The 22,134-nt window shown below is 51.5% G+C and overlaps 1 protein-coding gene across 9 annotated transcripts in view; it reads left to right on the top strand.

Annotated features, from left to right (window-relative positions):
- Positions 1-9,647: 9,647 nt before the first annotated feature.
- Positions 9,648-22,134, top strand: part of Etv4 (ETS variant transcription factor 4) — a 15,286-nt gene continuing 2,799 nt past the window's right edge. Inside the window, exons 1-8 of one of the 9 annotated variants that reach the window (XM_050156493.1) lie at positions 9,648-9,870; positions 10,307-10,457; positions 10,640-10,736; positions 10,962-11,009; positions 17,377-17,430; positions 19,008-19,134; positions 20,289-20,435; positions 20,649-20,917. In XM_050156493.1, the coding sequence (XP_050012450.1) occupies positions 10,398-10,457; positions 10,640-10,736; positions 10,962-11,009; positions 17,377-17,430; positions 19,008-19,134; positions 20,289-20,435; positions 20,649-20,917 (802 nt within the window). In that variant the 5' untranslated portion in view covers positions 9,648-9,870; positions 10,307-10,397. Of the gene's footprint in view, positions 9,871-9,967; positions 10,186-10,306; positions 10,458-10,639; positions 10,737-10,961; positions 11,010-17,376; positions 17,431-19,007; positions 19,135-20,270; positions 20,436-20,648; positions 20,918-22,134 lie in introns of those variants that run through there. The other 8 variants (XM_050156494.1, XM_050156490.1, XM_050156491.1 and 5 more) reach the window with 8 other exon arrangements.

Genomic DNA, 22,134 nt, shown 5'->3' with positions numbered 1-22,134 from the left:
CATGTGTGGGGATGCATGGCAGGGGGATCTCAGAAGCTCACTGCCCTGACCTACTTGGTCTATTTGGCAAGTTCCAGGGCAGTGAGAGATCGTGGCTCAAAAACAAGAGAAGAAAGAAATGTAGGTAGTGCCTGAGGAACGACACCAGAGATTGTCCTCTGGTCCCATTTGTCACTGCATCCAGTTCCTGGGTTCTTAATCCATTCATACCAAAGTGCTCACAGTCCACAACCATGGGCATCAATTAAGAAGAAGCTCCTGTTTGATCAGAAGGTCCATAGTAGCCCGTGTACGAGTGCAGATCATCTTAGGATGGAGCCGCAAGAAACCAAACAGCATGGCTGCCTCCAGGAAAGCACAGCAAAGCCTCAAGAACAGGAGTGAGAACGATCAAAGATTCAGAGGAGGACCAATGAGAGCTCAGCAGGTGGAGGCATTTACTTAGAAGGCTGGTAATAACCTCGATTCAGTTCCCCAGAATCCATGTAAAAGGAGAAAAATTGTTCTCTGACCTTCACAAGTTCACCTGCAAGCAAACACTAATAATAAAAACAATTAAATTAAAAAAAAAAAAACACAATTCCACTGGATCTGAAGGTGGTGACTCCACAGTGAAGCTCTTGCCTTGCACATTTGAGGCTCTGGGTTTCATTCCCAGACTACAAAAATAAATAAAATTTCACTGAAAAAGGTTGTATGACCTTAAAAAGGGGAGCAGAATAAATGTAGATTTATTAAGGAACAATGGAAAAGAACTCCCCAAGAGTAGGGGAAGGTCCAAGGGAAGAGCACCCCATTGTATGACTCTTGAGTTTGGTTCCCGCTGGATGTTTCACTTCCTCGGTAAGTGGTTTGCATGTGCAACTTCAAGTACAATCTGAAAGAGGAACGCAATAGCATGCATGGTAGGGGGGAACCACTTAAAAAGAGAGAGAGAGACTGATTTCATTCAGCCCGGGCTGGCCTGCAAGTTGTGTGTCTGAGGCTAGCCTTGAACTTCTGATCCTCCCTACCTTCACCCTCTGAATCCTGGGATCATAGGTATGCACCACCATGGCCAGGGTGAGCGCTGCTGAGGATGAAGCTCAGTGGACTCTGCATTCTAACTAAGGACTCACACACCCCCAAGAAAGGAACAGCCTTTCAAAAGAAGACCCTGATGGCTCTCACGCTGGGTTGCACCGGGACCAGAAGCAAAGGAGACAACAAACAGCGGGGGGTCACTCACTCACTGTGGAGACTTCAGGTCCCCAGCTTGAGCCTCTCAGTTCCTTTGTCAAGAAAATGAAAGATTCAGACAGACAGACAGACAGACAGACCTGAAAAGCAGCTCTGGCTCTTTTGGTTTTTGATGGCTGCAGCTTCTGCAAATGTGTATAAAACAGATGCATTTTTAGCAGTAGTGAAGACCGAACTGAAAATCAGATTTATCATTTTAATTAAATATACTTTTACATTCTCAGTTTTCTTTTTAGAGAGCAAAATGCTCCCCCCCTCCCCCATCAGCTTTCCATTTGTGGGAGACAGTCATGTCTGCTGAACAATTTAAGGACATATCGGAGCACACCCCTAAGAAGGCCCACAATTAGCATGACCTTACCATGTTGTTATCCCTTACAGAAAAGTGAGACTGGCTTGCAGGAGGGAAAAAGAAACCGGAAATATCAAGCAGGTAAGGGTTAGGCAGGGTCAAGGCATCTGAAGACTGGGAGTCAGGTCAAACTGGGCAACATAATGAGACCCTGTCTCTAAAAATAATTTAGAAAATTAAACAACAAAACTGTGGTGGTAGTGGGGGGTTGCTGTTTGTTTTTGTTTAAAGTTTGCTATTGCTGGAGCTGGAGAGATGGCTCAGTGGTTAACAACACTGGCTGCTCTTTCAAAGGACTTGGGTTCAACTCCCAGCACCCACATGACAGCTTACAACAGTCTGTAACTTCAGTTCTGGGGGACCCAAAACCCTCACTCAGACATCCATGTAGGCAAGATACCAATGTATATAAAATAAAAATAAATAAATCATTCAAAAATTTTTTCTATTGCCAGACTGGGGTTGTAACTCCATCATCCGTAGGTTTCCCTAGCCTGCACGAGGCCCGGGGTTCGATCCCCAGTCCATATAGACCAGGTGTGGTGTCCCAGGCATTTAATAGCAGCTCTCAGGAGGCAGGGACAAGAGGATCAGAATCTTGAGTGCTGGAGAGATGGCTTAGCAGTTAAGGGCACTCACTCCTCTTCCAGAGGTCCAGGGGTTCAATTCCCAGCACCCATGCGGTGGTTCACTACAGCTCTAATTCCAGTTCTAGAGGATCCAGTGTCCTTTTCTAGCCTCGGGCACTGCATGTACATGAAGCAAAGACGTACAGACAAGGGTATGCATTAAATTTAAATATCAAGTTCAGGGTCATCCTTCAATAGACCAGTTTGGGCTGTCTCAAAGATAGCACAAAACAAATAACAATAAGAAACAGTCTGCCCCCTCGCTTCCAGCTTAGAGTTGCTAACCTTTGAGCTAGTGGAGGAGACATAGACCCTGGGGATATGGAAAGGAGAGTTTGGTCCCCTCTCCCACTGACGGTGGCACAAGACCAATTGCTCTCTGAACCTCAGAGTTCTCAACTCCAATCTGCAGCTCCAGATACTACTCACTTTGCAGGGCTCAGAGGAAATGAAACAAGACGGCACATTTGAAAAACCTCAGGGAACCGTGGAGTTTAGAGTTCACATACAAACGCCTTGTCTTGGAATGTCAAATCTAAGTCGTGCCTGCCTGCTCTCCACCTGGCTAGGCATCTTGTTCTCTCAGTGCAGGCCCTCCTGATGTTCTTCCCCACCCAGGTCCCCAGAGAGTGGCTGGGAGATTAGTGCTGCCCCAAACTGTAAACCAACAGCCATTGCTGCCTGACTGGTCTAGACTCCCGTGGCCGGTGGAACAAGTGGAAATCCACGGGAGAAATCAACGGGCAGCTGCAGCCAGCTCCTTGACTAGTGACTTTGGGACTGTTGTGGGCCACAGGTGACAACGGAAAGAGTTTCTTTTGCGGGGGTGGGGGAAATCTTAGGAAGTAAAACCCGAGGCTGGAGACACAGCTCGGTGGACAAGGTGCTGGGGTAGCCTGGGCTCTGTATCTGGGACTGAGAACAAAACGGTGTGGTGGTGCAGCTTGGCAAGGCTGGCAGTCTGGTGATAAAGAGGCAGGAGGAGCAGAAACTCAAGGTCATCCTCTACTGCAATGTGGGTTTAAGTTAAGGCTAGCTTGGGCTACGTGAGACTGTCTCAGAGACTTTTTTATATTTATTTAACTTTATTTTATGTTTATGTGCATTTGGTATGAGGGTGTCAGATTCCCTGGAACTGGAGTTACAGACAGTTGTGAGCTGCCATGTGGGTGTGGAAAATTGAACCCCGGTCCTCTGGGAGAGCAGCCAGTGCTCTTAACCACTGAGCCATCTCTCTAGCCCCTCAAATATTTTTTATTAACCAAAAAAAAAAAAAAAAAAAGGACACACACCTCACTATTCCCTCCAAAAATAATTTCCAGGAACGGCCCCCAGGTTTCGCCAGCCTGGCATTCCCTAGTCCTGCCTTAGCGGCTGAGCGTAGGGTTGTCCATTATTTCTGACAAGAACAAATATAGACACTCTCAAGGAGCTGAGGAGATACTAAGTGGAATAAACGATGCTTAATCTGCGAAGAGAGAAACTGCCTTCCCTCAGCAGAGCCCCGCCCAGCAGGAGCCCTGGCCCCTAATAATTCAAGTCCACACTTAATTAAAAAGGGGATCATCCTGCTCTCTGGCCAACTGGCTCCAATTCCACCCTGATCCTTCAGACGGCTAGCATCTGCCCGTTTGTCTCTCTCCCACCAAAAGAGAAAATAACCGAAAACAAAAGCCGTCTGTCCTGCAGTCTTCTGGGAGGGCTCCTGTGTGAGCTGCTGTTCTAGAAACAGAGAGGTGGAAATCTAAATGGACAGGGGGAGACAGGATAGCCAAAAATAAACAGAGCTTTGCGTGTTCAAGGGAGTCCTGAGCTGCTGCAGGCAGCGAATGTGGAAAGCTGGAGTCACCAGCACCTTCTAAAAATAGAAACTGCTTTCCTCTGGCCACCACTGGCCTCTGGCCTCCGGCTCTGGCTCAGGCTTTCCTCTTGACACAGTGTTTCAAAGAAAAGGAGGGCAGCGCGCATGCATATTCCGCTTTGTTCAAAAGTATTCAAATGGAACCAGTGGGATTGTGCAGCTGGTTGGAGGCACTTGCTGGCCCAGCCTGCCCACCTGTGTTTGATCCTCACCCACTTGGTGGAAGGAAGGAGGGCCTGCGGATTGTCCCCTGTCCTCCACATTCGTGTCAGGGCGTGCAGGTGCCTCCAGATAAATAAAAGTGTGATGAACAATGTTAAAACGTTAAAATGTGGGGTTTTGTGGATGACTCAGGGAGCGAAGGGTATGCTGCGCAAGCACGGGGAACAGGATTCGGAGTCACACTACTCGCGGACGTGCCAGGTGGGCATGGCAGCCCATAATCCCCGTGTGAAGGAGGTGACGGCAGGCAGGGAATCCCCTGGACAAGCTGGCTCCACTAGCCAAGCTGGCAAGCTCCAAGTTCAGCCAGAGACTCGGCTTCAGCACATGAGATGGAGAGTGAGCGAGGAAGATACTTGTCTCAGCTTTAGACCTTCACATTGGCAGACACACATATGCATAGGCACCCATACATGTGCGCCTACACGTAGTTGAACAAGCACACACACACGCACACATGCATGCACACACAAACACACAATATATACAGAAAGGAAAAAGGGATAAAAATTAAAAATATTGTTCCTCTCTCTCCATCTCTCTCTCTCTCTCTCTCTCTCTCTCTCTCTCTCTCTGTGTGTGTTTCTGTGTGTGTGTGCGCGCGCGTGTGCTTGTGGATGCCCACATGTGGAGATCAAAGGGCTTCTTGGAGGAACTGGTTCTCTTTCAGCCATGTGGGTCTTAAGGATCAAGCTCAAGTCACCAGGCTTGGCAGCAGACACATCTACCTACCAAGCCATCTCACCCAGGTACTCGTACTCGTACAGGTACAGATTTACAAGTAGGAGTTATCGATCTCCAAACTGAGCCTGCAATCCTGCAGAGCCCTCAGGTCAGACCCTCCTTGGGACTGGCTCAGTCCCACAGACATCCTGTGCTCTTTACTCTACACCTGGGAATGCTGCAGTTGTTCTACACAGGCTGGAGCATCTCAGGGATCCACATCCGACCGCTGACTGCAGAGGAAACTCCTCGGGAGTCATTGGGCTCGTCCTGGTTTCATGGAGGCTCTTGTGGACACTAAGCCCCGCATCACCCGCGGGACAGTGTCCTCATCTCCATCCAGTACTTTTGTTTCCGGGACTGCTGGCCTCCACCAGGGAGCCCAGCACATTGGGCAAGATTGTTCTCATCCCCCTCCTCTGGGCCCATGATCCCTTCTGCTATCTGGAGAGCCCTAGTTCAGTGGAGTCTCAAGAGGGTTCTGCCGGGTGGAGTGCACACCTGAGATCTCCGCACTCAGATGGAGTAAAAGGATCGGGATGCTCCACCCTGAGCTTGGGGTCTGCCTGGAGTGATACGAGACAGGGGGCAGGAGATGGGAGACACTCAGGCTAGTGGAAGGTGAACTGGAACAGGGGAAGCGGCTTTTCCACCCTCCTCTAAGCAGGCTTTGCCGTAGCAGGGCATCCTCACTCAGCGTTTGGTAATGTGAAGATACAGAGATAAAAGACACAGGGGCCATGCTTCCAACCTGAAGAGCAGGGATGGGCGATTACAGATCCACTCTGTGGTGACCCTGATAAAAGCCATAGACTCTCTCTGCAGCGAGATGAGCAGACACAGACTGATGTAGGCAATTAGTTTCCTGAGGCACACTTTCCATTTATGGCATGGAGGAGGGTCTGGCGCTCCTGCAGTTGGAAGGAGGCAAAGAGAAATTGGGCCAGTGAGAAAGGGACAAAAGGAAGTCCAAGAGTGACACGGTTTGTTGGTTTGGTTTGGTTGCTTTGTTTCCGTGACTCCGATCCATCACCAGCTCATGGGAAGGTTCTAACGCAGCCCCCACCCCAGGTTCTGCTCTCTGGTTCATTCTCCCGGGAGAAAGCCTCTCAGCCTGGCAGACGCCAAAGGGATCTCAGTCTCATCCATGGGCCTTAAGACTACTGTAGTCCCCTTGCATTATCCTCTGAGTTCTCCTTTCATATGCCTGGAACTCTGCTTTCCGAGGTCCTGCAGAAGCCAAGCCTAAAGACATCTCTGCCCCTGCAGTCAGTCTGGACGGGTTACCCACAGCATGGCTCCAGCTAACACAACATCAAGGACCCAAACCAGCCCCTGCCATTCATTTCCCCAAAGCCTATGTGGGCCAAATGTGCTCTTGCTCACCTGTAATGCCAGCACCCCAGGAAGACAAGACAGAGGATCACAAATTTAAGATCAGTCTGGGCGACCTAGAATCTGACCCTGTTTTGAAAGTCATAAGTAGGCAGAGGCAGGAGGATCAACAGTTTAAGGCCATCCTAGCTACACAGGGAGTTCTGCGTTGGGGTGAGTCATATGAGACTCTGTCTCAAAAAGGGGAAAGGAGGAAAAGAAGAGGGGGGAGGGAGGGGGAGGGGAGGAAAGAAACCAGTCAACCAGCCAGCCACAACAAAACACAGACTGGAGAGATGGCTCATCAGTTTATAGCACTTGCTGCTCTCCCAGAGGACCTGAGTTCTGTCCCCAGCACCCACACCAGATGGCTCAAAACTGCCTGTTAGCTTTAGGAGATCTAGTGCCTCTGGCCTTTGTAGGCACCCACACATACCTACACACACACATAAGTAAAAGTAAAATTAAAAATAAGTAAATAAACAGGGTGGTAGTGGTGTGTATGCCTTTAATCCCAGCACTCGAGAGGTAGAGGCAGGCGGATCTCTGTGAGCTGGAGGCCAGCCTGGTCCACAGAACAAGTTCCAGAACAACTAGGGCTGTTATACAGAGAAACCCTGTCTTGAAAAAAAAAACATAAATAAATAAATACTTTTAAAAAGCGTTATAAAAGCTATGTGGGGAAGGTCCACATCTCTGATGGCTCCAGAGCCAGCATGTGGCTGCACTCAGGCACCTTAAACAGCTTTCTTCCTTCCCACGCCTGTGCTCTGGGTCTCCGGTCTCTGCAACTCCTGCAGCAAACTATGGGCTGCCTTTGTATGAAAATGTACACCTCTAAAGTCTGCATAAACTCTTAGGAAATAGGTTAGAGTCCAGTCCTCTGATCTGCTGGAGGAAGAGTATTTACCTGCCCAGCCTCTCATGGAGGTATACTGGAGGAATCAGGAAGCATGTTGTATCACAGAGGAGCTGCGGGCATCCTGCATCTGAGTGGGGGCGGTGTAGGTCAGACTTGGCAATGTCCTCCAAGCGGCCACGTGTGCTTCCTTAAAGTCAGTCTTTGGGGTATCCTTCGTCTGTGCGTGGGGGACCTTGGGGTTAGTGTGCCCACTTGGAAGGCCTCCATTGTCACCTCTTGTACAATGAGGTGAGGACAGCAGGTGGCAGGAACTGGCGCAGAGCATGCACACAAGGTTGGCTCCGTCAATGTCACTTAAGCCACAACGAGAGCCCCACTTCACACACACACACACACACACACACACACACACACACACCATCTCTCTCTTCTTCTGCAACTACCTCGGGCCCTACTGGAGACGAGGCTCCAGCGTTTCCTTTGGACATGTCACTGCACTTAACCTGAGTGCTCAGAGGTCGAGGCAAGTGTGGCAGCTACAGCTGCAGTTTGCTCTCTCACAGGGTCTGCAGCTGAGCCAGAGACAGGGAAGAAAGCTCCTTTGGTCTTTGCCAGGCCTGGGGAGGGTGAGGATAGGAGGGGGGGATATTGAGTAGCCAGGGTCATCCAGAGAAATGAAGGGACTCAGAACCAGACAGGCAGCCCTGGACAGGCCCTGACTGGAGCACCCAGTGCTCACTCAGGGACCCAACTGAACCTTCATGGAGACCACATCAGAGCTCTCTTCCTAAACTGCCTGTCTTCCTCCCCCACTTCTCCTGGCCTAGGAACTCAACACCCCGCCCCAAGCTGGGATTTGTTTGGGCTTGTCTCTCCTTCCTTGGGCAGGGTGCCTACAAAACCCCATTACTTTGCTTTTTATTGTAGCTATTTACCTGACAGGCATTTTGTGCTCCTGAGAATGAGTGAGCCTCAAGGAGGTCTTACAGAGAGATCCTCCCCTGGTCCCTGTGCATACATGGGGATTTCTGGAACCGGAAACAGAAGGAAAGGTACCTCACCAAGGATAGGGGCTGACCTGAGCTCTCATGAAAGAAAGGCTTCCTGGAGGAGAGGGCAGCAGGTTTGAGCGTTAAAGAACAGCTTGGCAGATAATGGGGGGAGGTGTTTAAGATGCAGCCCTATTCAGGTGCCAGGTAGCCAGTGTTCTTGTCCCAGCTTGGACTCCTTCTGACAGGCTGGAAGAGATTGTGTGTATCATGTCCTACCCAGAACCCTCACTGCCTCACCTGTAAAGTAGGGTGCTGGATGAGATGGATTTTGAAAGCTGCCCCCATGGGCCTGTGGGTCCTTGTGGTGGCAGGCAGAGCAAGCCAGACCCCAGGGGAGGTGGTCTTTCTCTCAGTTGTTTGCTGGCCACCAAGCACTGGTTCTGACACAGCAGATACTTACTGACTGATGGAGTGAAATTACAAACACCGTGATCAACTTATTGAGCAAAACTGAAACCCATGCTTGCCTTCAGATAAAAAACAAGATGGCAGAGAGAGGGCCACCACCTGTCATTGAGCCTCTTGTTTTCACGGCAGTGAATGAATGAATGGTCAAGTGGGTCACAGATCAAGCAGCTCTACAGATCACAGGCCCTGGAGGAGAAAACTGTATTCACGCCATTTTACATTCACTGAGCACCAAGTGGGCATCCACTGTTTTCCCAGAGCTTAATTCACTTGAAGCGCATGGTCTCACGGGGCTGCAGAGAAGACCGCGATGGATTTGAGACGCTAATGCCCAGCAATTGGCTAGCCGAGTTTCCTCAGGTGAGGGACAACATCCCTTTCTTAGCTTTCTTCCATTTTCACTTGTAAAATAAAACGGAAACAATAGCTCCGCAGCACCAGGTTATGAGAAGGAAATTGAGCACGTGGAGGCAGAGCGCTTCATAAATGCTGGTTATTACGGTTCCTCTGGGCACACAAGTTCGTTTGCCTCCCCCTCCCCCCAGGGCACACAGACGTGTTCACACTCCCACGTAGGCACAAATGCACAGAGGCGTGTGCTAACGCCAGCGGGAGGAGCTCAGGGCTCCTCAGACCCAAAGCCCACGCCGGAACCGGTAGAGAAGCTGACCGATCCTCAGCTTCCCTTTTTTTTTCCCTCAGTTCTTTATGAATGAACTGAGGCCGAAAGGAGTTTATTTTTTTCTGAATGGAAGTCCAAGAAGTGAATGAAGCCGAGAGACAGCCCCTACATTCTGATTGGCCTCCGTGGATGGGAAACTCCGCCCTCGAGCCAGGCAAAGCGAGTCTGCGGATTGGCGGGCGTGCCCGGCCCTGGGGTTTCATTCACAAAAGTCAATGAAACAAAGGGAAACGGGGAGTTGGAGGGGGTGGGGGGAGATAGAACTGAGGCCGAGGCAAAGGAAATGCACCAATCAGCTGCTCCCCTGGGCTCACAACTGTCTGCTGCGCCCGGAAAACAAGCCCGGGCTCCGGGGACCCGGGGCTCAGGCCGCCTCGCTCCGGCCTAGCCCCTCCACCTTAGTTGTGTCATCCCCCGGGCATGCTGAGCATCCCCCGCGGCCCCTGCACAGACGCGCGAGCCTCAGGTGAAGCTGCGGAAGGGGAAGGAAGGGAGAGTGTCTGCGATTCCCCGCTTCATCTCCCACACACCACACTCTCTGTTCGGCGCCCGCTTCCGCACATTCCGGGGCGGGAGTGGGAGGCGTCGGGATTCGGGGCTGGAGGGGGTGCCTGAGTTATGGGCGTGCGAATGGTGTGCGCCTTGCGCGCGCGCGCGCACACACACACACACATACACACACGCACACTCACACGCGCGCACACACACGTCTTATGTAACCCAGCCCGGGCTGAGCAGGGCTGCAGAAAGCAGACACGCCGACCCCAGCTCGCGGGAGCAGGTGGGACCTTCTTTGGCGGGAGGGGAGTGGCGGTGGCGGCGCTCGGCCGCGCAGGTCCCAGCGAGTCGGAGAAGTTTCACTGTCCGACCCGAAGCCTCGCGATCGCCCCCTCCCCCCGCAGCGCTCCGGGGACCGTGTACGAACTGCCTCCCCCCTCCCAGGTCTCTGCCTCCGCGCGGGGGCCCGGCCGTGTGGCCGGAGGGAGCGGCCGGATGGAGCGGAGGATGAAAGGCGGATACTTGGACCAGCGAGTGCCCTACACCTTCTGCAGCGTGAGCGCCGCGCCGGCCTCCACGCCCGCCCCCGCCCCGCACCCCGCCCCTACTGCCCCACAGTCCCCTCCCGGGGGGTCTCAGTGGGGTCCAGGGCGGCCTAGCCCCGAGCCGCCCCGGGACCCCACCCCCAAGTTAGACTCCTTAGGGTGATTCGGGGGCATTCTCCCCCCTCCTTCCAGCAGAAATCTCCCGGAAATGGGAGCTTGGGCGAAGCGCTGATGGTCCCGCAGGGGAAGCTCATGGACCCGGGCTCCCTACCGCCTTCCGACTCCGAAGGTAAAGAACCAGACTAACTGCGACCCCTCTCCTCAACCCACACACATCCCAAAGCCCTCTCCTGGACCTCCCCAACCCACGTTACTCTAAAAGTCAAACCACCTAGAGGACTTTGATCATTCTTCTCCGTCCCTTATCCCCAGTGGGGCGGCTGTAACCCGGGCTTGCCAGATCTCTCCCCATATCCTCTCCACCTCATCACCAATTCCAATATTCACCCGTCAGATCTCTTCCAGGATCTCAGTCACTTCCAAGAGACGTGGCTCGCTGAAGGTGAGTAGTTTTGTTGTCTCCCTAAAATCAGAAATGGGGCGTGGGGTGTCTTCTCTGTCTCAGGGGGTCCTTCAGTTCCCCTCCCCCAGTCCCTAACCACTTCACTCTCCCCAGTGCCTAGTATGGACACTTATATCGATATTTATTTTCTCACCCTGAGCCAGGCTTGTATAACTAGGCCTGGGGATGAATCAGACTATTGTGTGGGGTATTTGCTTATTTGAATGGAACTTGGCCCCAGGCCCGTTTTTATCCTGGTTGAAAATTTCATTTGCAAAGTTTGTTTGGCAGGAGGCTCCATGCCTAGGTGTAGTGTTGGGGTGTTGAGCTGTTGAAAGAGAGCGGAGAGGAACAGGCGAATTAAGGGGTAATTTGTTACCTATCTTCTGAAGTTGCTGAAACATTGGTTTTTACTGCCTTCCTTTCGCTTCTTCCTAACTCCAAGGACCAATTTACTGCCCAAGCCAAAATAACAACAAAAGTTTCAATAATTCTTTTCTTGGCACTTTGGCAAAGAAGACTCAGGGCTGCCTCCCCAAATAGCCTTGATTATAATTCCAGTGGCAACTGGCCCTCCCTCTATCCCTCCTGAATACCTCCACCCCTAGGCAAATGCTCCCCTTCCTGTATGTTGGTGGGTTGGTTGTGCGGTGGCCAGGCTCGGTCAGTGTCAGTGGCCCAGCCTGGGCAGGGTGGGGCAATATGTCCTAGCTGGGTCCTAGTTAGTGTGTTTTGGTGAGGTTATTTAACCCAAGGGTGTCTCTGGCAGAGCTGCCAGGAGAAAGAGGCATGGGTGATACACAGTCCCGAGATTCAGGAAGGGTTAATATGCCCACCCATCTCAGCTAACACTCACTTTATATCAATACTCTGAAAACCAAGAAACCAGAAGTGAGCTATTTCTTGAGGTCTTTTCCTGTGGGCTTCCTTGTTCTCCACTCTGGGTACCTTTCTTTCGGAATTTACAAACTCAGATCCACCTCTCCCAGGATTATCTATAGGAACGCTTAGGTGAGAAGAATGTCTTGGCCACCACCTCAAACATTTATTATTATTATTATTATTATTATTATTATTATTATTATTATTATTATTATTATTATTATTATTATTAATTGCAGAATGACTGTTTAGCATGGAATTCATCCTCCAAAACTGTGGAATGGGAAGGTGGGTGGTTCTGAGGTGTCAAGTGTATCTCCCTCACCTGAATACCCAGCTCCTAGTTACATGAAGAGCTTTGTTGGGTGGGCTTATCCCCGCCCCATGTTCTGGAGGTGAAGAACTCAGGGTTTCCATGAGCTCTTAAAGACCTCCTTTCTTACCCCTGATTTCTGATTTTGGTCTGGCTCTCTGGGTTCCCTTCCCTGCCCATCAGCTGAGGGTTCCCACAGTGGTCAGCGCTCAGACTGTGAGTTAGCTCAGGGTGGCATTTTGGCAGTACTTGGTCTGTTTGGATGACAAGGGATGGAAAATGCTCTCTTCACCCAACCTTGGAAGCTCCTCCCCTTGGTGGTGGGTCTAGTGACAGTCTATGTGTGTGTGTCTGTGTGTGCTAGTGTGACAGCAAGTGGGTGTGCACTTGCATGTGCGCACGCGTGCATGTGTGTGTTACATACCGCTGCCTTGGGAGTCCCTGTACATTTAAATTCAGTGGGTGTGGAGGTGGGGGTGGGGAATGCAAGGTGTGTGTGGGGGGCTGGGATCTCCTTGGTTCCCTCTCCTTCCTCCTGAGGGAGCAGCTCAGGTTCCCAGCTGGCAATGGATGGCCAGGCCTGAGGGGGGGATGCTGAGGCCACTTGCTCCTCACTCTCTCTACGGAGACAGATGCAGCTGCCGGGGTCCTGTCCCCCTGCACCGTCCCAACATCACCCCCATCTCCTCTCCTGCCTCTTCCCACCAGGTCAGTGGCCCCCCATAGTCCACAGGGGTGATAGGGAGGGATGTCTTTGGAAACTTGCCAGTGGTGGGGGACATCAGGAGGAATGGGGCCCAGAACCCAACCTCCCCTCTCTCAGCTTGGTTTCTTCCTAAAGCCTCCTCAATTTGGAGAATTCTTATAGTGTGGGTGGGGCGGTGAAGATTTGGGGGTGGTGATGACCAGGCTGGACCCAAGCAGGGATAGAGAGAAAAGTGAACATGGCTTCCGGAATCTCGGCTGCTGGCTGGGCTTTTGGGGTGAGTGTGATGAGACTCTCCTGAGGAAGCATACCCACCTTTGGGGGGTCAGGATTTTTCTGGGTAGAAGTATAAAGGGAGCCTAGGAGGGTCATCTGGTTTCTGGGTGCCTGTGATTTGTTGCGATGCCGGGAAAAGGATCAGGCTGCCACGGAGAAACCCAGGCTTAGGCAGACTGCGCCAAGATGTGGTTGGTTATGTAAAAGATTTGTGGATCTGATGGAGGGTCCCTTTGTGGGACTGTCAGGAGCCTTCAAGAACCATTAGGGACAATGACTCTGTGATCTGTTTGGTCGTTAGAAACACTGACTAAGCTATGTATGCCCTTTGTATGAAGTTTGGGGGGGGCAGTCTTTGAATTCTCAGAAGACTTATGGATAGATTTGGGGGTCCTTGACATTGCTATTATGTGTGTAAAATTGCTGGGGTTGCATCATATATGGTGATAATCTGGATTTTTCTAGGATGAGGATGGTTTATAGCTTTTATCAGAATTTTAAGGGATGGATCTGGGCTCATCCTTCTATAAGAATTACTGCATCCAGACACTCCTCCAAGGGTGATCCTCCCCTGGCCCTTTGGCCTCCTTATCTATAGAAACCAAAGAGACCCCATGTGTGGAAGCAAAGCGTGGAGGGCGCTTTCACCCACGTATTTTCTCAGGGTGAAGTGCAAGGAATTGGGGTGAAAGTATATGCATGCACCCTGGTGTCTGGGGTGGGAAGTCCGCTGGGGGGGGGTGTTAGTCCTCAGCTCTCTCCCTAGTCTTTCCTAGTTCAGTGCCTCCTCCATCTTTCTATTTCCTCCCCTTCCAGGCTCCTAGAGTGGCATGCCCCCTCCACAGATAGAAAACTGGTTCCTTCCAAGATAGAGGCTCCCAGGGTGGGGGCAGGGTGCGGGTAAAACACACACACACACACACACACACACACACACACACACACACACACGGCCAAGAGAAGCTACCATTCACTCTTATGAGGGACTGTCCCCACGCCCAGAGGATGGCATCCCTTTGTGGGATATGCGGGAGCTAGCTAGCTTGTGGTAGGCTTCCCTGCATAGCTGGTGGAGGTTCCCATTTCTCCTGGAGCCCATCCTTGGGTCCCCCTGGCTCCCTGTTGGGGGAACAGTCCCTGAATATATTCTCTCTCCTCACCTAGTGGTCCCCTTCCTAGTGCCATGGGAGCTAGGGGCAGACTCCGGCACACTAGCTCGGCAGCCAAAACACAGCCGAGTCAACAAATAGAATGGTGCATGTTCAGGACCAAACATGGTAATTAAAATTTCTTCTGCTCTCCAGGAACGCAAGGCTCTGTTTCCGTTCCTATTTCTATCCCGGTTGATAGTCTCTGGGTGACTGAGGGCCCTGTTGTACCCCTTTGGGAGACGGCCAATATTGGGAGAGCTGAGCAGGAAGTGGGGCTCACTCCCCATTCTGGGAAGAGGATAGCATCACCTAGTCTATGTGCGGAAGAGAGGTCTCTTCTGGGGTTCTGGATAGACTGTCAAGCTTGAGGCAGTAGGAAAGGTCAGATAAATGACCCACAGGGCTCTCTAGCCCAGTGGCGTCAGCAGGAGATGCCCCCAGCCCATTACCTCACTGGAAACCGGTAGTTAATGAGGCCCCAAGAGGGACTCTAGGGTACGTCAGCTACCCCCTGCCAAGTTCTGCACCCTTTCCTTGCCCTCGGGACCCTCCTTGCCTAAGTGTGTGGGGTGGGGGGAGCATATCGCTCAGCCTGCTTGCTCCAGGGTGTCTGTCATCCTTGAATGGGCCAGAAAACAGAGAAGGGATGAAGGTGTGCTTTCCTTTGACTAGTGCTTTCCAAATGAGCCGGTCACCAGGGACATTTATTGCAAATGTGGATGCCTAGTCCACCTCTGTCTTACAGAATGACTTCCTGGGTTTGAGGACTGGGAACCGGGAGCCAATGCGGATAACACAGCTGGGTAATTCTTCAGTCAGGCTGACTGGCGGACAATTTCTGTGGAATTGTAGTTGGGCTTCCAAAAAGCTGGAGATTTGCCGAGGGATTTAGCATCCCATTGATGCATTTGGTCACTTTAGAATTATAGTACGCTGATCTAAGTAAGTTCTTAATTACTGGAGACTTCTGGTTCTTAAACTCCTTCACCCGAGTCTCTAACAAAATAATCATCTAAACCAGACGTGGTGCTGCATAGGCCTGTAGTCACAACCCCTAGAAGCTGAGGCAGGAGGATAGTGAATTTAAATTTAAGGCCAGCCTGAGGTACCTAGTAAGACCTTGTCTCAAAAAGGGAGTGGGGGTAGAGGTTCAAAAGGGCCTTGATTCAACCCCCACCATTGCAATAAGTAAATAAATAAAAATCAACCTATAGCTCTAACCACTTGGAACGTCTGACAGTTGAAGCAAGCATTTGACCACAGCTTGAGCATCCCTGTAAGATGAGCTGTTCCGGTGGTGTGCCAAAGCTGGTGGTAGCTGGTATGTGGGCAGGAGGAGCTGCAGGGTAAGGGGAGATCTGCCTGGCTTAAGCGTTGCCTACTTTCCGAGTCTGTGCTGCTCGCTCCTCCCAGCCTGAGGCTGCTTATTCATAAATAACCGTCATTCAGTATCTGATCTGAGTAGGACCTTGTTCTGGGTGCTACATCATAGACATCCGAAGACGGCAAAGCCCTTAACTTCCTGGTGAAGAGATGAATATTAATATGTGAACGTGCATTAATAAGATGGTTGGAGGGGGCGGATGCCAGCTGAGACAGAAAGCCAAAAGGGACAGTTTTGCTTTGGATGGTCAGAGAAGGCCTCTAATAAGCCTGGCTGGGGCTCATCTGTAACCCCAGCATTCTAGGCAAGTTCAGGAAGATGCTGAGCTTTAGGTCAGCCTGTGATACGTAGTGGGATCCAGAACAGAATAGAGGATCTGTAAGACAGAGGTGGACCAGGCATCCACATTTGCAATAAATGCCCCTGGTGACCGGCACTAGTCAAAGGGAAGGACTGAGGGCCAAAGGAGACCCAGGTGCTAGGGCATACCAACAGCAAGGAGAGGCAGGCCAGAGAGATAGAGGAGGCCAAGGGCAAGAGTTCAAATTTCACATTTTAAGCAAGAGAGCAAAGGGATTTGGTTTCTATGGTACAAAGATCACCCTGCCAGCTGTGCGGGCTGCAGGGTCTGAAGCTGGTGAGCGGGGGACACACAGGGCCCTGCGGCCAAGATCTGCACCTGTGTGCTCACACGGGATTGGGTGTAGAGTGTTCACACGGGATTGGGTGTAGAGTGTTCCCTACCCCTTGACTTACACGCCTCACCGGCCGGCCACTATGAAGTCTCAGTCTTTTATCTTGCAATTTCGACATTGTCCAGTGTGAGAGCAGTCTCCAGGGATTGACAGTCCAGTCTCCTTGGTCACGAGTTCCATTGTCCTGCTTCAGACCCACCATTATCCTAGACAATCAGGAAGTTCTTCTTTGTGTCCGTTCTTCTTTCGGCTGTAATTCTTCCCCACCCCCCTTCGACAGAGAGGCAAAAATAAACAAAAGCCATGGAGTTCATCGAGGTACCCTTTGGGACAGAGTTGCCGCTGGCGAATGCTCCCCAGACCTCCTCTCCCTTGGCGATACATCAATGAAGAGACGGTGTCTCCGACTTCCTCCTGTCCTATTTTTACTCCCTTTCCCATCTCTGCAGCTGCTCTCTCTCCTCCATTCCCTTTCCTAGGCTCTAGAACTCTTGTGTGTCTCCAAAGCACCTGGGAAATTATTTGAAGCGCAGACTCCAGGGCCTCTTCCAAATTCAGAATTTCCTCCTCTGATTCCAGGTCCACAGGATCCCACAGTTTGTGACTCCTGCCCACCCCTGAGGGCAGTCTGCTGGGAGCCCTGACAAAGCCTTGTAAACTTTGAAGGGCAGGTCCATTTGCACTTCAGAAAAATGGAGGAAACCAGGGGCAAAACACCTAGGCATCCCGTAGTCCCTTTGGTTTCCTCCCCGCCCCCTGTAACTCTCCCATGGTGGTTCGTGCCACTGGAGCTGTGGGGGGGGGGGGTGTTACAGGTTTGGGGGCAGAGTCACCCTAGTTTAAGGAAAGTGTGACTGCTTCAGGGCTGGAGCGCATCTTCAGGGTGGCAGCAAGGGTGTCTTCCTTGGGCTCCACTTTGTAGGGTCACAGCCCAGATTCACCTCTGGCTTCTCTCTGCAGCTCAGGTGCCAGACGACGATGAGCAGTTTGTTCCTGATTTCCACTCAGAAACCTGTGAGTAGTGAGCGCTGGGTACAGGGGTGGGGGATGGGGACCAGGGAAGGACAGGAAGTGAGTCATGGGGACCTACCAAGAGTCACCCAGAGGAGAGCAATTTGCTCTCACCTAGAGACAGGGTGAAGGCCAGGGCTCCCCATCCTGGCATATGGACTCCAAGTCCGACGCAGTGACTGGGCGGTGAAGTCCTTGGTTCCCCCCTGGAGTGTGACTCGGAGCAGATACTTTCTCTTTCCAGCCAAAGCAAAGGACTTGAGACAGCTCAGCAGAACCCAGCTCTGTTGTTCTGTTAATCTCTTTAGCCCTGGTGATGGTGCCCCAGGAAAGATTTGTCAATGTCTCTGGAGAGTTTGGGTTTGGGTTAAAAATGGGGTGGTCAGTGGCACTGCAAACCCAAAAATAATCTACAGTGCTCTTGACATCCCCCCAAACCTGACCCTAGTGTCACCGTGTCACTGCTGAGAAATGTTGCTCGGCCAGGTACGGTGGCCCACCCCTGTAATCGGGAGGATAGTGAGTCCGAGACCAGTCTGGATACGTAGTGAGGCCTTACCTCAAATGAAAAAGAAAGCCTGGCGTGGTGCTTCTAATCCCAGCACCTGGGAGGCAGAGGCAGGTGGATCTCTGTGAGTTCGCGGCCAGCTTAGTCTACAGAGCGAATTGGAGGACAGTCAGGGGTACATAGAGAAACCCTGTCTTGAGAAAAGAAAAAAAAAAAACAAAACAAAACCAAAAGGGAGAAAAGTATGAGAAAGGATGTTGGGATATCAGGTACTGCTCTCGGATGCCGTCACCCAGGAAATACAGCAGGCACAAGAATGGTAAACAGCAGCCATCAGAACTACGGCTTCCAGGGCATCTGATGCTACCGCAGGAAGCCAGGACATCACTTCCACCAGGGCTCAGCCACAGTGGTGGCTGGACTTTGAGGACCCAGCAGGGGCCCAAAACAGGCCAATGCTCCTGCTTCTCACAGATAATTGGGAGCATGTGTATATTACTCAGCTGACAGGCAAGCGGGCTAACAGCCAAACTCCCTCAAAAAAACAAAGAATCTTTCTAGCCCCAAACAAGAAAACTTGTCCCTCACTTGGAATTTTCCAGGGCACTCAGGAAAGCCTAAGGCCCTGGGTCTGATATGCTCACTCTTTGTTTTGTTGTTTGTTTGTTTTTGTTTTGTTTTGTTTTTCAAGACAGGGTTTCTCTGTAGCTTTGGAGCCTGTCCTGGAACTCACTCAGTAGACCAGGCTGGCCTCAAACTCACAAAGATCCGCCTGTCTCTGCCTTCCAAGTGCTGGGATTAAAGACCTGCACCACCACCACCCGGTTTAATATGCTCACTTTTATGAAGGTGTTTCCTTGGCTGAGAGTGTGAGTGTCGAGCTCTTAGATGGTTCTCCTGGTTAATACCAGACATCAGCCAGGATGTTCCGAAAGTGTCCAACTTCAGTGTTCAGGGAATGAGAGCAAGGAAGGGAGGACACCGGACCTAGCCAGTCCTCAGAAAGCCAGGGCGTCAGAAAGCCTCGCTGTGACACTCTGACTTTGCTCTGTCCTACTGTCCTGCCCCACAGTAGCCTTCCACAGCCCCACCACCAGGATCAAGAAGGAGCCCCAGAGTCCCCGCACAGAACCGGCCCTGTCCTGCAGCAGGAAGCCTTCACTCCCCTACCACCATGGAGAGCAGTGCCTTTACTCCAGGTGAGCCCTGGCCCAGTAGGGGGTGGTGAAGTCTGGGGCAAGGTGTCAGGAAGTCATGGCTTCAGTTGAGGACTGGGGGGTTGGGGGAGCAGTGGCAGCCCTGAGTTGAGGCAGCAGTAGAGAGAGATGGTTGGACAACAGAGGGGTTTCCTACTCTGTAGGTAGCCCTAGCAAGGATTCCTGAGTATTAGCAGGAGGAACCACACAGTGGACAGATGGCCCCAGGCATGCTGAGGCCTGAGCACAGTGAGTCCCTACCTGGAGGCCATGTCCTACCCAAACCAGTAGCTCTCAGCTTTAGAGATTGTTGTCAAGCCAAGAGGCTCAGTTTGAGGATTTAAAAAAAAAAAAATGAATGATGACATGTACTTGAGACAGGGGGATTGTGGGTTTGAGCTCAGCCTTAGCTCCATAGAGAAGACCAGGTCAAACTGAGCTACAAAGCAAGCTGAAAAAAGAATTTGCATGGGGACAGGGAGGGTCGCTAAGTTGGTAGAGTGCCCGCCTAGCGTGCACAAAGTCCTGATTTGAATGTCAGCACCCCATAAACCTGGCGGCTGACCATGTGCATGCAATCTCAGCAGTTGTCGGGGAGAAACAGGAGAGTCAAGTTGGAGGTCATTGTTGGCTACACGTGGAGAGTTTGACGCCACCCTGGGTGGGCTACGTGAGACCCTATCTTAAACAAACCAAACTAAACCCAAAACCTTTCCTAGCACTAGGATGGCAGAGGTTGGCCTGGTCTACAGAGCGAATTCTAGGACAGTCAGAGAGACATAGATAGATAGATAGATAGATAGATAGATAGATAGATAGATAGATAGATAGATAAGCAAGCAAGCAAATAAAATCGCTGGGCGGTGGTGGTGCATGCCTTTAATCCCTGCACTCAAGGAGGTAGAGGCAGGTAGACCTCTGAGTTTCAGGCCAGCCTTGTCTACAACCAGAACAGCCAAGATTAGAGAAACCCTGTCTTGAAAAGCAGAACAAAATTAAAACTAAATAAATATCTAAATAAAATTTCACCCAGCCCCTCTACTGCTACAGTTGTAGTAATCACTTCCTGAGGGATGAAGGGTAAAAGATGGTTGCCTAGCTTCTCCGTCCCTTCATCCCCATCTCCTCCTCAACTCCAGTGCCTATGACTCCCCCAGACAAATCGCCATCAAATCCCCTGCCCCCGGTGCCCCTGGACAGTCGCCCCTGCAGCCCTTTCCCAGGGCAGAACAGCCGCAGAGCCTCCTGAGATCCTCCAGCACTTCGCAGTCCCACCCTGGCCACGGGTACCTTGGAGAGCACAGGTAAGGAGGAAATCCACAGTACCGAGGGACCCAGGGCTCGCCAGGCAGTCTGGGCTCCATTCCCTAGTTCTCTGTGGAGACCTGACTGACTGGGAGAGGAGAACCAGGGAAGCGCTGCCTCATTATCCCTCTAGAGCCATGTCAGCAAGTGGCAGGCTCAAGGGGACCTAATGGAAGATTCTCTTGTCTTCCTTCTCTGTCTGTCACGTCCAGCTCCGTCTTCCAGCAGCCCCTGGACATGTGTCACTCCTTCACACCTCCTCAGGGAGGGGGCCGGGAACCTCTTCCAGCCCCCTACCAGCACCAGCTGTCGGAGCCCTGCCCGCCCTACCCCCAGCAGAGCTTCAAGCAGGAATACCATGACCCCCTGTATGAACAGGCTGGCCAGCCGGCTGCGAGCCAGGGTGGGGTCACTGGGCACAGGTACCCAGGGGCGGGGGTGGTGATCAAACAGGAGCGCACAGACTTCGCCTATGATTCAGGTAAGAGATTCTTGGGGGGACTGGAAGCGTCTCTGGGATCACCAGGTGGGGTGGGTGGGCAGGTACTCCTGGGAGCAGTTAAAGCAAAGGTCCCTAGAAGGTGTGTGCCTTCTCATAGTCCATACATCAGTAGTTCATAATGCAACCCATGCTCTTTTTTTTTTTTAACATATTCTAAAGAATGATCCCTTTCTAGTCAGCCAACAGTCAGATAAAATGATAGGATATATAGACCTTTGCCCTATAGCTTTTGACAATAAAGAAAAGTTGGGCCTTTACTTCTGTTTGCGGTTTGGGGGGTTTAACTAACCCACTAAGACCAGAGTGCTGTGCCTGAAACACGAGTATGCAGTTGGAGGAAACAAAACAGATTTATCATTAATCCTTGTCTCCACAGTGGTTTAAAAGTATGAAGGGAGGTGTACATGTGCATTCATGCAAAGCAAGCCCTTGGGAAGTGAAGGCAGGAAGATCATCAAGGCTAGCCTGAACTAGTGTCTATTTAAAAAAAAAAAAAAGAGCTGTGGTTGTTCATTCCTATTAACGCCAGCATTCAGGAGGCGAGGGCAGGTGGATGGCTACAAGTTTCAGACTAGCCTGAGCTACATAATGAATTTCAGGCCAGTCTGGGCAACAGAGTGAGACCTTGTCTCAAAATAAATAGATGGGAAAGGAGGGGTGAGAAGGGGGGTGACAGAGAGAGGGAGCAGGGAGAGAGAGAGAGGGAGAGAGGACAGTTGCTGCAGAGTTGTCTGGGAATTGTAGAATTTTTCTTTTCCTGGTGCCCAGAGTATTTCTGGGTCAGGGGCTGAACCACAAACGCCTAGCCGCTTCTTCCCTTCCTCAACCCCTGGCTGTAACCCCGAGCCTGGTGAAGTGTCTGGAGAGGGACTGGTCTGAGTTGCTGACCTTCAAAGGCTGGAGACCGGAGGGGGGGGGGGTGGGTATCGTGTTACTTGCCCTTGAACTCCTGCCCCTCCTCCCTCCACTTTCGTGAATGGAGTCAGGAATTCCATTCACAAAATGGAGGCATGAATGAACCCTCCCTCCTGCCTCCTCCCCCGGAGGTGTCGGGTATCAGCGGCTCATTCATAGGTGGGAGTGGAGGGGGCGGGAAAGGGTTGGAACTTGAAGCGTGGCTTCACACAGTCGCCTTCCCTAAGTGGACCTGGGAGGTTTCAGTTTTGTGCCGTGGCGCACAGTAGAATGCGCTTAGA

The sequence above is a fragment of the Alexandromys fortis genome, unplaced genomic scaffold, assembly GCF_014885135.2.
Source record: "Alexandromys fortis isolate MF-2015 unplaced genomic scaffold, M_Fortis_MF-2015_v1.1 scaffold_31, whole genome shotgun sequence".
Classification (NCBI taxonomy): domain Eukaryota; kingdom Metazoa; phylum Chordata; class Mammalia; order Rodentia; family Cricetidae; genus Alexandromys; species Alexandromys fortis.
This window is presented reverse-complemented; position numbering and strand designations above follow the sequence as displayed.